This window comes from Zeus faber (assembly GCF_960531495.2).
Source record: "Zeus faber genome assembly, chromosome: 2".
NCBI lineage: Eukaryota > Metazoa > Chordata > Actinopteri > Zeiformes > Zeidae > Zeus > Zeus faber.
In genome coordinates, this window is record NC_137189.1 from 45,916,862 (window position 1) to 45,929,639 (window position 12,778).

General features: G+C 44.7%; 1 protein-coding gene across 1 annotated transcript; it reads left to right on the top strand.

Annotated features, from left to right (window-relative positions):
- Positions 1–1,399: 1,399 nt before the first annotated feature.
- On the top strand, positions 1,400–10,908 carry fastkd2 (FAST kinase domains 2; the record flags this gene model as incomplete). Its single annotated transcript, XM_080023935.1, has 13 exons — positions 1,400–1,408; positions 3,809–3,965; positions 5,150–5,394; positions 5,530–5,633; positions 5,752–5,860; positions 6,008–6,131; positions 6,486–6,625; positions 6,833–7,008; positions 7,564–7,727; positions 8,317–8,553; positions 9,099–9,183; positions 10,102–10,216; positions 10,487–10,908. 13 exons carry the CDS (start codon positions 1,400–1,402, stop codon positions 10,595–10,597), a joined length of 1,776 nt encoding a protein of 591 aa, XP_079880061.1. The 3' UTR covers positions 10,598–10,908.
- Positions 10,909–12,778: the final 1,870 nt, after the last annotated feature.

Consider the following 12,778-nt stretch of genomic DNA (forward strand, 5'->3'; position numbering starts at 1 on the left):
TGGTGATTCTCCATAACCAAAAACTGTGCTCTTGTCATCCTAGAGGTCGTCCACAGGACAGAGTTATTGCAGCAGCTCTTGATGATTAAAGAATGAATAAAGAGTTGCATTGCAGGTGGAGGAGTTGAACTCCGCTTGCAGACTAACTCTGTCCTCGATGCAATGACACAAATACTCTGTGTTGTATGCCCGGCACGCTGCCAGCACAGGTTAAATAAAAAATAATGAGAAAAAAAAATGTGGAAAAGTGTAAAAAAAAGTTATAAATATATAGGAATGGAATGGGGAGCTGATACTGCATTACTGAAATTAAAAAAATAATATATATATATATATATATATATATATATGTGTGTATGTATGTATGTATGTATGTATGTATGCATGCATGTGTCTCTAATAAGATGAAGGCTGGACTATGGGAGTGTGGTATATGGATCAGCAGAAATAACTGCGCTGGCGGGGCTGGGTGTAACACAGGCTCAGGCTTAGAGAGTGCGTTCAGAACGTGCGGTGAGAACGACGTCAGTGTGCGCACTTCAAGTTGAGGCAGGAGAAATGCCACTGTCTTCTTCTGAAACAGCTGCGAGTAAACTACCGGATAAACGTGATCCAAGAGAGTGTTACAGGCCAGCTGGGAGAGGGAGAGAGCAATAAAAAAAAAAAAAAAAATGACGTTTTGGGGCTGGACAGGAGATGCAGCAGCGAGGGACCTCGGAGTACAGGAAGAGGAGTTTTGTCCAAGGGTCACACGGCCCATAATCCCTGTGTGGATACTGGAAACTCCAGTGATGGATTTGGAGTTACTTCAAATCAAGACTGGAAATAAAAGTGCTGATCTGGTGAGCTGAGGTTTATGGGTATGAGGAATCTTAAGTATAAAGACGACGTGCGTGTCTTTACAGATGGCTCCGAGGATCCAATAACAAAAAAAATGAAATAAAAACACAGGTTCTGCGTTTGTAGTTCCGAGCCGTACGGACCTCAGATTGCCTCAGTGTATGTACTGTCAAGCTGGACGCCATCTTGAGGGCTTTGGAATGGGTTGAACAAAACAAATCAAAGTATTTATCCGTAGTGACTTGGTCTCCGCTCTGCGCAGGTACATGGCGGGTACATCCAGTCATCATCAGGATTGAGGAAACAAGGCGCGGGGGCCATGTTAATTTGGGTCCCTGCTCATACGGGTATTCTGGGTAATGAGAGAGTGGCCAAAAATGGCCAAGCAAGCTGTTAAAGGAAAATATAAACAGACACACATATTAGTCCCTCAGAATCGGAAGGAAAGGCGGCGTGGCACGGAAGGAAATCAAGAAAGAGCGCCGGCAGCACTGCGATCGGGAGATAAAGAGACAAAGACGTAGACGTTCCATTGAAAATAGAGCTGGTGCGGTGAGAAATGGAGGAGGTAGGAAAGAGGAGAGAATCACGACTAGACAGGCAAAAAAAAAAAACTAGGACAGGGCGATGTGAACAGCACACTGCGCCTGACAGGGAAGCATTCAACCGGTGTTTCTTTGTGGTCGTCGTCAGGAAGCAGAGGCCGTCGAGCGTGTGCTCGTCGGTCGCAGGACGCACGTAGCAGGGAGGAGGGACACGGTGGAAGAAATGAAAAGATCAGGACTAACGGGAGGAGGAGTGAAGAGCGTACTGCAGAGCGCTGGAAGATTAAAGATTCAAGGGTTTTATTCGTCACATACATACACATACGTTCATGCATATACAGTGGGGCAAAAAAGTATTTAGTCAGCCACCAATTGTGCAAGTTCTCCCACTTAAAAAGATGAGAGAGGCCTGTAATTTTCATCATAGGTACACTTTGACTATGAGAGACAGAATGGGGGGGAAATAATCCAGGAAATCACATTGTAGGATTTTTAATGAATTCATTGGTAAATTCCTCGGTAAAATAAGTATTTGGTCACCTACAAACAAGCAAGATTTCTGGCTTTCACAGACCTGTAACTTTTTCTTTAAGAGGCTCCTCTGTCCTCCACTTGTTACCTGTATTAATGGCACCTGTTTGAACTCGTTATCAGTATAAAAGACACCTGTCCACAACCTCAAACAGTCACACTCCAAACTCCACCATGGCCAAGACCAAAGAGCTGTCAAAGGACACCAGAAACAAAATTGTAGACCTGCACCAGGCTGGGAAGACTGAATCTGCAATAGGTCAGCAGCTTGTTGTGAAGAAATCAACTGTGGGAGCAATTATTAGAAAATGGAAGACATACAAGACCACTGATAATCTCCCTCGATCTGGGGCTCCACGCAGGAACTCACCCCGTGGGGTCAAAATGATCACAAGAACGGTGAGCAAACATCCCAGAACCACACGGGGGGACCTAGTGAATGACCTGCAGAGAGCTGGGACCAAAGTAACAAAGGCTACCATCAGTAACACACTACGCCGCCAGGGACTCAAATCCTGCAGTGCCAGCCGTGTCCCCCTGCTTAAGCCAGTACATGTCCAGGCCCGTCTGAAGTTTGCTGGAGAGCATTTGGATGATCCAGAAGAGGATTGGGAGAATGTCATATGGTCAGATGAAACCAAAATAGAACTTTTTGGTAAAAACCCAACTTGTCGTGTTTGGAGGAGAAAGAAAGCTGAGTTGCATCCAAAGAACACCATACCTACTGTGAAGCATGCTTTGGGGCTGTTTTTCTGCAAAGGGACCAGGACGACTGATCCGTGTAAAGGAAAGAATGAATGGGGCCATGTATCGTGAGATTTTGAGTGAAAACCTCCTTCCATCAGGAAGGCCATTGAAGATGAAACGTGGCTGGGTCTTTCAGCATGACAATGATCCCAAACACACCGCCCGGGCAACGAAGGAGTGGCTTCGTAAGAAGCATTTCAAGGTCCTGGAGTGGCCTAGCCAGTCTCCAGATCTCAACCCCATAGAAAATCTTTGGAGGGAGTTGAAAGTCTGTGTTGCCCAGCGACAGCCCCAAAACATCACTGCTCTAGAGGAGATCTGCATGGAGGAATGGGCCAAAATACCAGCAACAGTGTGTGAAAACCTTGTGAAGACTTACAGAAAACATTTGACCTCTGTCATTGCAAACAAAGGGTATATAACAAAGTATTGAGATGAACTTTTGTTATTGACCAAATACTTATTTTCCACCATAATTTGCAAATAAATTCTTTAAAAATCTGACAATGTGATTTTCTGGATTTTTTGTTCTCATTTTGTCTCTCATAGTTGAGGTTTACCTATGATGAAAATAACAGGCCTCTCTCATCTTTTTAAGTGGGAGAACTTGCACAATTGGTGGCTGACTAAATACTTTTTTGCCCCACTGTATGCAGTGAAATGTCTTTGCAACGCACCCGGAGATTATGCACAACAGTTACTAAACCCAACATAATAGCTAACCTGATTCCTACCTAGAAACTAACTGATTCCTAAAACGTAATGCAGTTAGTGAATAGAATAATAAGACTCAAAAAAGATAATACAGAGCAGGGGGCACAAAATAGAAGAGAACTGAACCAAAATAGGTTCCGCAAATCTGTATATAGATTTTTAAATGCAAAAAAGGGAAACATTGTTATGTATAACAATGGTATGTAGGTTATGACAATGATGATTAAATGGTCCCCCCCCCCCTTATTGCAACGTCACAACACCCACTCAGATTGAATGGCGGACTGATGATTACGGCTTTACCTCCTTGCCGTTTGCTTCCATTGGAAACATGCTTCCATTCAGAGGCAACGCATTGGACACCCTTATCGAAGCATCCATTTAACATGTAAACGAACGAGACCGCGACGCCCTGTGTCGTGCCCTCATAGACCGAGGGCCTCCGTCGACGAGCCGCCGCAGCGGAGCCCCGCCTGCAGTGGCTGCTGTGGGCCACCAGGTGTCCCTCGCGTTGTCGGCCCGAGAAGGAAGCGCCCGAAGAAACGGACGAGGCTCCGCCCGTCCCCCGCTGGTGCTACGCTTATCCAAGTCCGGCTGCGAAACTACGACGGAAACAAATCAATTAAATGCTTCCTAAGCTCGAGTGTTATAACATAACACCGGACGAATTCGGCGTTGGGAAAATAACTACAAGTCCTACCGTTATTTATCACGATGGGGCGCATTTTATCTCGTTGCTGAATGTCGGCGCCCGACAAACTCACGGGGCGAGAGGTAAAGGTGGTGGACGGACCTATAACGGCGGCGCACACAATGGCGAGCATCTGCCGGTTGTCACTTGACTCTTTGCTCCTCATTTGATTTTCTGCAAGACCTCATTATTTAGCATGAGTATTTATTTGGTATTCATTATCCGCCAGTACATTTAATACACGTTTGGCGGTATACAGTTTGTACTGTCACTGCCTGCTGTGCATTGTTGTACATTTAGGTCTCACGATGGTTTTGTTTACGTTTGTGATTGTTGCCTGTGGTGTCAGCATTTATTAAAACTTGTCCCTTAGTTATACTATATATTCCCTGGATAATAGTATGTAATCCATAGACTATAGTCTCTTCAGGATGCTGCTGTACAGCTTGTAGTTTTCATTCACAGTGGTGTATAACTTGGTTCAGTCCTTTTCTGCGTTTTATTCAGCATACTGGAATGGTGAAATCAGATGCTGAATACAGCTGTTTTGTTTCAACTTCACTTGGCGCACGCAAGTACACACGACAGCGAAACATTTCAGAAAAGGAGAAAATCTGATAGTTCAGCTCATTACCGTGTTAATACAAGACGTCGCAATCCGCCAAGAGGGACACTATGGCACGGTGGGCGAAAGGGGAAGATGCGCTGAGATTGGCCTTGCGTCTTTACATTTCCAGATCAGTCTGGAAACCCTCTGCTCCTGCTATTGTGGCATCGAGGAGAAACAGATCACCCTCTGGTTTTCTGTTTGCACACGTTTGCCGCAAGCGGCAAAGCCATGCCTCGTTGGGAGAGCACTCTGTGACATCTTCAAGATACTACTCCCAGGGTGGGATTCTAAATGAAGGGCTCCAAGAAAAGAAGCATCCCTCGATTCCGCAATCGCCAGTCCCCACTGAGATACAATCGTCGGAATCCCACCCAGGAGCCACACAGAAGAAGATCACTTTCAACAAGCAGCTGTCAGGCTGCAGCTCTCCTTCAGATGTGTTGGACTTGCTTTCTCACTTTTCTGCCACAGGCAGCCGAATCAGTAACTGCCTGAGACGCATGTGGGAGACCACTAAGAAGATGTCCGAGGACCAGCGGCGCCACGAGCTGCAGCTGATGTCCCAGCACCCGCAATTCCAAGGGCTGCTGCAAAACACGATGAAGTGTGCAGGGAACATGCACAGTGATGACCTAGCCTACTCCTTCCTGGCCACAGTGAAGCTGGGTGTGTCCCAGCGCAGCCATGTGGTGCAGACCCTCCTCCGTGTCTGCCAGGTAAAGGTGCTGGGAATGATTAAGACCTGAGAAGACAGAAGAAGACAGAATTTGGCTCAGTGCAGCTTAAAGTTCTTGGATTCAGGTTTCAAATGGTAGATGGATTAATCGTATTTGGGTATGCCCCACCTGCAGGAAAACATCAACAAGTTTGATGACCGTAGCCTGTCGATTCTGGCCTCTTGCCTTCAGCACATGGAGAATGTTACCAATGTCATTGCGCTGAAAGAGGGCTTGAGGTGAGGTTACTTTCAACGTGTCTGAGCAAAGAAAGAAACCAGTGTTCTGTGTAACTCTTGATTACTTTTTGTCATCGGTTATTGACGTTCACATTGTTGTTCTATTTTCCTCTTGCAGGCTGTCTGTTTACAATCGGCTGCCCAGCATCTCAAATGTATATGTTCTACAGACCATGATGCGTCTAGCTGGGAAAGATGCCCCGTTGGACCTGAAGAGGAAGCTAGAGGTTGGTTGCTGTTCTTTGTTTTTCCATTGCTGGGTGCAAGGTTAACCAACAGAATAAATTGCTTACTTAGAGTGCACCTTCTAGTCTGTACCCTGCCATCGCTGTGTATTCCCTATCCAGCAATGGTCTTGTTGTCATCTCCCTCAGAGAAAGGCTCTGTCCATGAAAGACCACTTCAACCTGCCCAACTCCCAGCGCATGATCTCCACCATGGCCTCCATGGGTTTCCGCTCCAAGCCATTGCTCGACATCTGCAGTGAAAAGATCGCAGGTAAAAACATCTGCTACAGGAAAACAATATGGATGGGAAGTTCCATTTTGACCTGGGTGTATTTTTTCCAAGATGACTGACCTCAGTTGAGCATTTGTCCTCACATTGCTGCACTACATTTTATATACATATTTAAAAAAAAACAATTCTAATAGGAATTGACAGGTGATGATTTATATAAAATGTATTTTCTTTTTGCAAGTATAGATTCTAGGAAGTTTCACATCGAAAAAAAATGCAATGCATTGGAGACCTCGGTTTTCCTGTGTAAAATAGTCAAAGATGCCCTTCTCTCACCTTCCTCCCATTTGTTCAATATCCGCATCCTGGCCTCTCTGTTGTCCTGAATGGTAGAGAACCTCCATGGTATCGCATTTACCAGTCTGTTTGGAGTGCTGAAGTCCTATAGGGAGTTATACTACAGACATTTGGCCCTATTCCAGGGCATCTCCAGCTACGTTGCCTCCACAGTGGATACATGGAGCAACAAGCAGGTACTATCCATATATAAATATACACTACACACACTTCATTTTCCACAATAACAATCATAAATACAGCATTTCAAACCCAGTGTCTACTACATTCCTAGTTAAAGGTACTGCTGTTTCATTTTCAAAGCCCGCCCATTCCGCTTCCTTTTTTACCCCCTTGGGTCTTGATTTTGATCCCAAAAAATAATTAGTCTTTTGTCTCCCCAGCTGATCCTCTTCCTGCATGTGTTTGAGGATTTGGCCTTCCGTCCCGCGGCCATAATGGAGGCCTTTGCGGAGAGGGTGATGGAGCATCCCGACGCTCTCACACCGCAGGACCTCCTCAGCGTGCTCAAGTCCTACTCGTCCCTCAACCATGCCCCACGGCATGGCCGACAAAAGCGGTGGGACCCAACTCTCTCTTGTCTACCGCCGACTGTCTTTCTTTGTATAGTCTACAGCTCAGGCGCTGGAATAAAATGCTGGTAACACAAATATGTTTTTAAATTGATGTCCTGGCATCTTGAAGGACAGCTTGTGAGTGAGCGTACACTGATGTGGCTTTTATTCAACAGATCGGCTAAATTGTACTTGTAGAGATTAAATGATTTATAAAGACTTCTAAAGATTACAGACGTATAGCTTCCAAACAGTGTATTCCATGATAGTTATAAGCTTGATTACACTACAGATTTAAATGCTAAAATAGTCATAGTTTGGTACATTAAAAGGTTGTTAGAATGATGAATTTTGGACACACCCAATTAGCTAAAAACATTAAAAAAAAAAAATTGGCGAGAATATGTTCGGTTCTCTTAAACGCGTGACGGTAATTGAGGAGTGTTAAAGTTCAGTAGAGTTTAGCGGTCATGTAAAATTAAGGTGTTCAGTACTGGCTGCACTCCAATTTATGATGTTAAGAGAGAGTCTTAAGTTTCTTTTTTTTTTTTCGACCCCAGGTTTTTTGACAGCCTGAGCCATGCCCTGGAGTCCTACCTGTACAGGATGTCTGTCCAGGAGCTGCTGAAGGCGGTTTACTATCTGTGTGTGATGGGCCACGTTCCCTCCACACCGCTGGAACACCTGGTGCAGAAGAGATGGCTGGACCAGCTCGCCACCACAAGTCAGATACCACGCCCAGCACATACAATCTGTGTCAGATCAAAACCTTGTGCCTTCTCACGGTTTTTTAACACATTTCAATGACGCGGGAGACCAATTATATTATTATAATTCTACTAATTCAACCAGCGTCAGTCTAAATCGAGGTTGGTTGAGAGCTTGCAATTTTGCAAAATCCCTGCAACCCTGGCGTAAACTTGCCAGACCGATCCTACGTCGCTGTCAGCGCCAGCACATAGTCAACAGTACCGATTTTATTTGGTGCTTATTGACAGTTTATTTGAACCCAAGCAAAGGCCCAGTCTATTATCCCCCCCCCCTTCTCTTTGAACATATAGTTCTGAAAATAAAATTTAAAAAGTGAATGAGGTATAAGGAAAATCCAGTTGTTTCTGTGATCTTTCTTTCTCCAGAATGCATATGACCTACATTGGTAATTATTACAAAAAAGTTACAAAAAAAAAAAAAAAAAACAACACTTTTTGCTATGAAATATATCCTCAAGGGACTGGTATAATCCCCCCCTCTCTCTGCATCTCTGCTTTCCGTCCTCGTTCATCCTCCCGCAACCTTTCCTCATCTCCGCTCAGGCGCCGCGTCGCTCCGCAGCCAGGAGGCGAGGCTGCGGATGGTGGACCTCTGCCTGCGTCTGGACAGCGCCGCCCTTCCCCGACCGCTGACCCTCCCCCCGTCACTCCTAGGCGACCCCGCGCCCGCCGACCCCCCCCTCAACCCTCACCTGTCGCCGTGTCTGCGCGAGGCGGCCGGCGGCGAGGCTCGTGCCGCGCTGCGGGAAGCGGTGCTGGTGGAGAACGTCCATGTCATAGGTGATTCGCAGTGCACGGTGTGAGCGGGGAACCAACGGGAGGCTGGTTTATTTAACGTCAACGTGAAGACTGTGACAAAAGGTAGCCCTCTGCAGAGGAGGAGCTTATTTTGGAGCATATTTTGCTTAACCGTTAATCTTGTGGTGTTCATTCTGTCTGTCCCAACCTGATGAATGAGCCTGTAAACCGGGCTGGTGGATAAAATCTAAATAATGCCTCCATTTAAACCATCGTGTTTGTTCTGGTTTTTCCACCTCATTCTGATTATTGTGTGTGCTTGTCAATGCATTGAATCTTTTCCACAGTGATACTGCCAGGGAAAGTATTGAAAGCCTGAACGTCCTTAAAATGCCCTAGTAGTATTAAAGAGGCCTGTTTATGGGAAGAGAAAATTGCCTCCAATGTTTTGAACCAGGTCAATTTTCAGTATTGAAATGACATTGAATCGCATTGGCATCGAAAGTATTTCAGTAAAGTTAAAAGACATAGTTAAATACACACACACACACACACTCTTGATATAAGTCTTTTGTGTTAACGTTTAGATTTTCTGATAACCAAAGCCCTGCCGGCGACTGAAGGTAGCATCCAATCAGAATGGCCGCCGGCCCCAGCAGAGAGCAGTCAGCGGTAAGATAATTTACTCCGTCATCAAAATGTCAAATGATGTGAAAATAAATCAAAGATCAAGCGCCCTGGTTGCACTTTTCATAAATGGGCAGCCGCAGCTGATGCCCGTAAAGCACACTGGAGGTTGAGCATATGAAAGCACAACCTGGCTTTTTGTGAGATTCTTAACTTGATTTTACAAATCTACGGTTTCACATCAGTTGAGCACATACTGTGGCGTCTTGCACAGTGCTGCAATTTTTAACCGCCTTCAAAAACACACAGCCAAAAAATATAACACCTCAGAATGTGTTTCACCACAGAGATGTTAGTCTTTCCTGTGACAGTTTACTTGTTGACATCTGAAGGATTTTCGAAATCAATGACTTTTAGCAAGCACAAGGTTTTTGAAATGATGGAAATTAGAAGAAGCCCGAGTGGCTTCTTCAGGCCCCCATCCAACAGAGACACGGGCGATGGTGTTCAAACGTACCAGTTTATTGTGGAGAGTGGGCAAAGGTGGAACAAGCCCGGCGTGGATGAAAGCATGTCATGACGACGGCTCTCCCGTGTATATGTGTGTGCGTGTGTGTGCATGGGTGATTTACCTGTTGCTCGTTGATTGCTCTGATGAGTAACAGGCGTACAGCCACCTCTGGTCCCAGGCCCATTTACCTAGACCCAAGACAGGTGTGGCTGCTTCAACCACACCACCGTTAGATATGTAAATACTTCCAAACCTCTATCGCAATACTGTCCTTTTTTTCCCCTCTCTATACAAATCTTTTATATTCACAATGTCAAGGTTCTTTATGGGAATATTGCTGATTTGAATTGTGATTCAAGCAGCGGTTCTCAATCCTTTTTATTGTCGTTGTCATTTATGATCACATTTTTACAACAAACGCCGTGAAACCTTTTGTTTTCTCAACCAACCAGAATTGCAGTCATTTGTGCCGCCCCCTCCGACTTGTGCTACGGTACGTCCCATCCCCGTGGCAACCTGGCTGTCAAGATTCGCCATTTAGGAATTCTAGGATACACCCCTGTTGTGGTGAGTTCTATTGTCCCCCCCCCTTTTTTTTTTTTTTTTTCTAAATAACTGTCCATTATAGCCTTTCTAACGCTATTTTCGTGCCTTTTTACAAACCTTTCTGCTTATGTGTTCCTGTTGTCACGTATGACAAATCAGAGCTTAAAGTTAATTAGTTCTTAAAAAGCAAAATGTCACTTTTATGAACAACTTGGATTTGGGTCTTTTTTTTTATTAACTTGTAGTTGTTTTTATTGAAAATATTCACCTCATTCTTCTCGTTCTCCACAGATAATGGAGTCGGAGCTTGTTTCTTTGTCTGAGGCGGAGAAGGCTGCCTTGCTCAGGGTCCAGATCTTTTCCGAACACCACGGGTCCGATGCGCGGCCAACGGAAAAATAATGGGAATCGTCATAAATCCACACCTTGTTAGTGAGAAAAGATTTCTTCAGCTCTGTGAGGTTTGTGCGATGTGGTTTACGACCACTGATGAGGTCATGAATTGCCTTTCGTCTTGTAATGTATTTTATCCTTAAATTAGCTGAAAGCACAATAGATATGCAGTCTTCCTTTATTGTATTGAGACCCTCTGTGGCAAAAAAAAAAAAAAAAAAAAGGCAGCAAAACAGGATGTGGTGCGTGTCTTTAGTTTCAAGTTCTGTCTCACCGGTAAATCTTTTTCCTGAGTACCCCCTTCTCTGGCATAGGGAGAAATTAAAGAACATTTACATCAAATGAGGTGCTGTATGTGCGTTGTACATCTTTTTATCTAAACATTATATGTAACCAATATTTTTAACACATTTTCTTTAATTTTCAGAGTACCCCTTTCATCTTAAAAGATAATGATTTATATGAATCTCTTGTCAAACTAAGAAGGTGAAGCTTTTTTTTAAATATATGACTTGTTTTTCTGTGGGGCTGTAGTTGTCCAACCCAATTAGAAACTTAGTAGGACTGTTACCAGACGGACAAAAAAAGACAGAGATAAAATGTTAAAATACAGTGGACAAAGACATTGATACACCATATGCCAATAAACCCTGACCAGATCCTCCTCGGCAGTCGGTTCTCCTCGTACGCCCCGGTCCAAAAAGCGAGACCACGGGCGTGAGATTCGGAGGCACCGCGGCACAGGATGCCGAAACCCCACCATCCCCCTTCAGCTCTTCCTGGCGCACTTGGGTGCCACGGGTGGGGCGTTCATGTACTCGTTCTGGGAGTTTTCCGCTCTTCTTACCCTGAGCTGTAGAGGAGGACACAGAGAGAGAGACGAGGACCAGCACGTGAGAATCAAGTGGACGGCACGCATCCCGGGTGTGGGGAGTGGCCGGTTATTTTGGTCTGGGATTGTCCAGTGTGGAAATTTGAATGAAATGGTTCTTTATAAGCATATGCTGTGTGATATACTTTATATCACACAGGTTTCATGCCTACAGTATATGTAAATGAATGCACATATTGGTTCAGAAGTGTGTACTGGTATTCCTGTGTTATCCAGTGGTGGAAAGTAACAAATTACAAGTACAGTACTGATCTTATGTAAATTTTTCTAGTATCTGTACTTACTATATTCAGTTTCAAAGACTTTCCACTTGTACTCCAGTACGTTTCAAAGCGAATATCTGTGCTTTGTACTGTACTACACATCTAACACGGTCGTGTTACTTTAGCGTTCTCTTATTTTTATTCTGGATTTATATTTGTATACATATGCATATATACAGGGACTTATATGCATGTACATTCTTTAAATCAGGATTTATATTCCTATCAAAAGCCATTCAAATTAGGAGCACTCATCTACAGAAAAAAAACGACAGTAGTATCTTATGCCACCTTATAGATTGAATGAGATGTTCATTTAGTAATAGTATGTTTAAAAGCTAGTATCTACTTTTACGTCAACATGGTACTTTCTCTTCTACATGTGCGTATTTGTACGTTACGTCCTCAGTCAGAGGGGTTGTCCGTATGAGTAAGCCTGTGTACCAGCGTCCCGTGTATCCCAGCAGGGCCTCACCCAGTTGACGAACGCCGCTACAGTTGCCATCACGCCATAGGCGCTGACGGCCACGAGCCCCACGATCCAAAGCCACAAAGGGGCCACGTTTCCGGCATCTGGTGGGGCATGACAGTCGCAGGTGCTGTAGTTACACTGATGTCCTGAAAAAAACACAAAATAATCAAAGCAAATTCCTCATGAAATGTACGTCGGAACTCACAACAAAACACTGTTTGGAAGTGTGTCCGGGTCCCTCGTTCATTCTATAGAATGACTCCGTGAGTATGACCCAGTTCTGGTCCTTGGTAGCGGAGCCAGGTCAATATCACCAGATCCGCGTTGGAACTAACCCTAACCCTAACCCTAAAAAAACAAAACATTCCTTGATGGGAAATGTCTTAATTGGCGATATGCAGTCGATTCTGAAGTATTGAAAACATTTTATTCGGTGGTGAAGTTAACCGACGCGCCCGCGGGCGGCCCCGACTTGACTGGGTCGAGTGAGAACCCGCTGCTCACCTTCCACCAGAACCAGGACCCTGGAGGCGTTGTGCGTGGTCATTAAGGGAGGGGGTAGT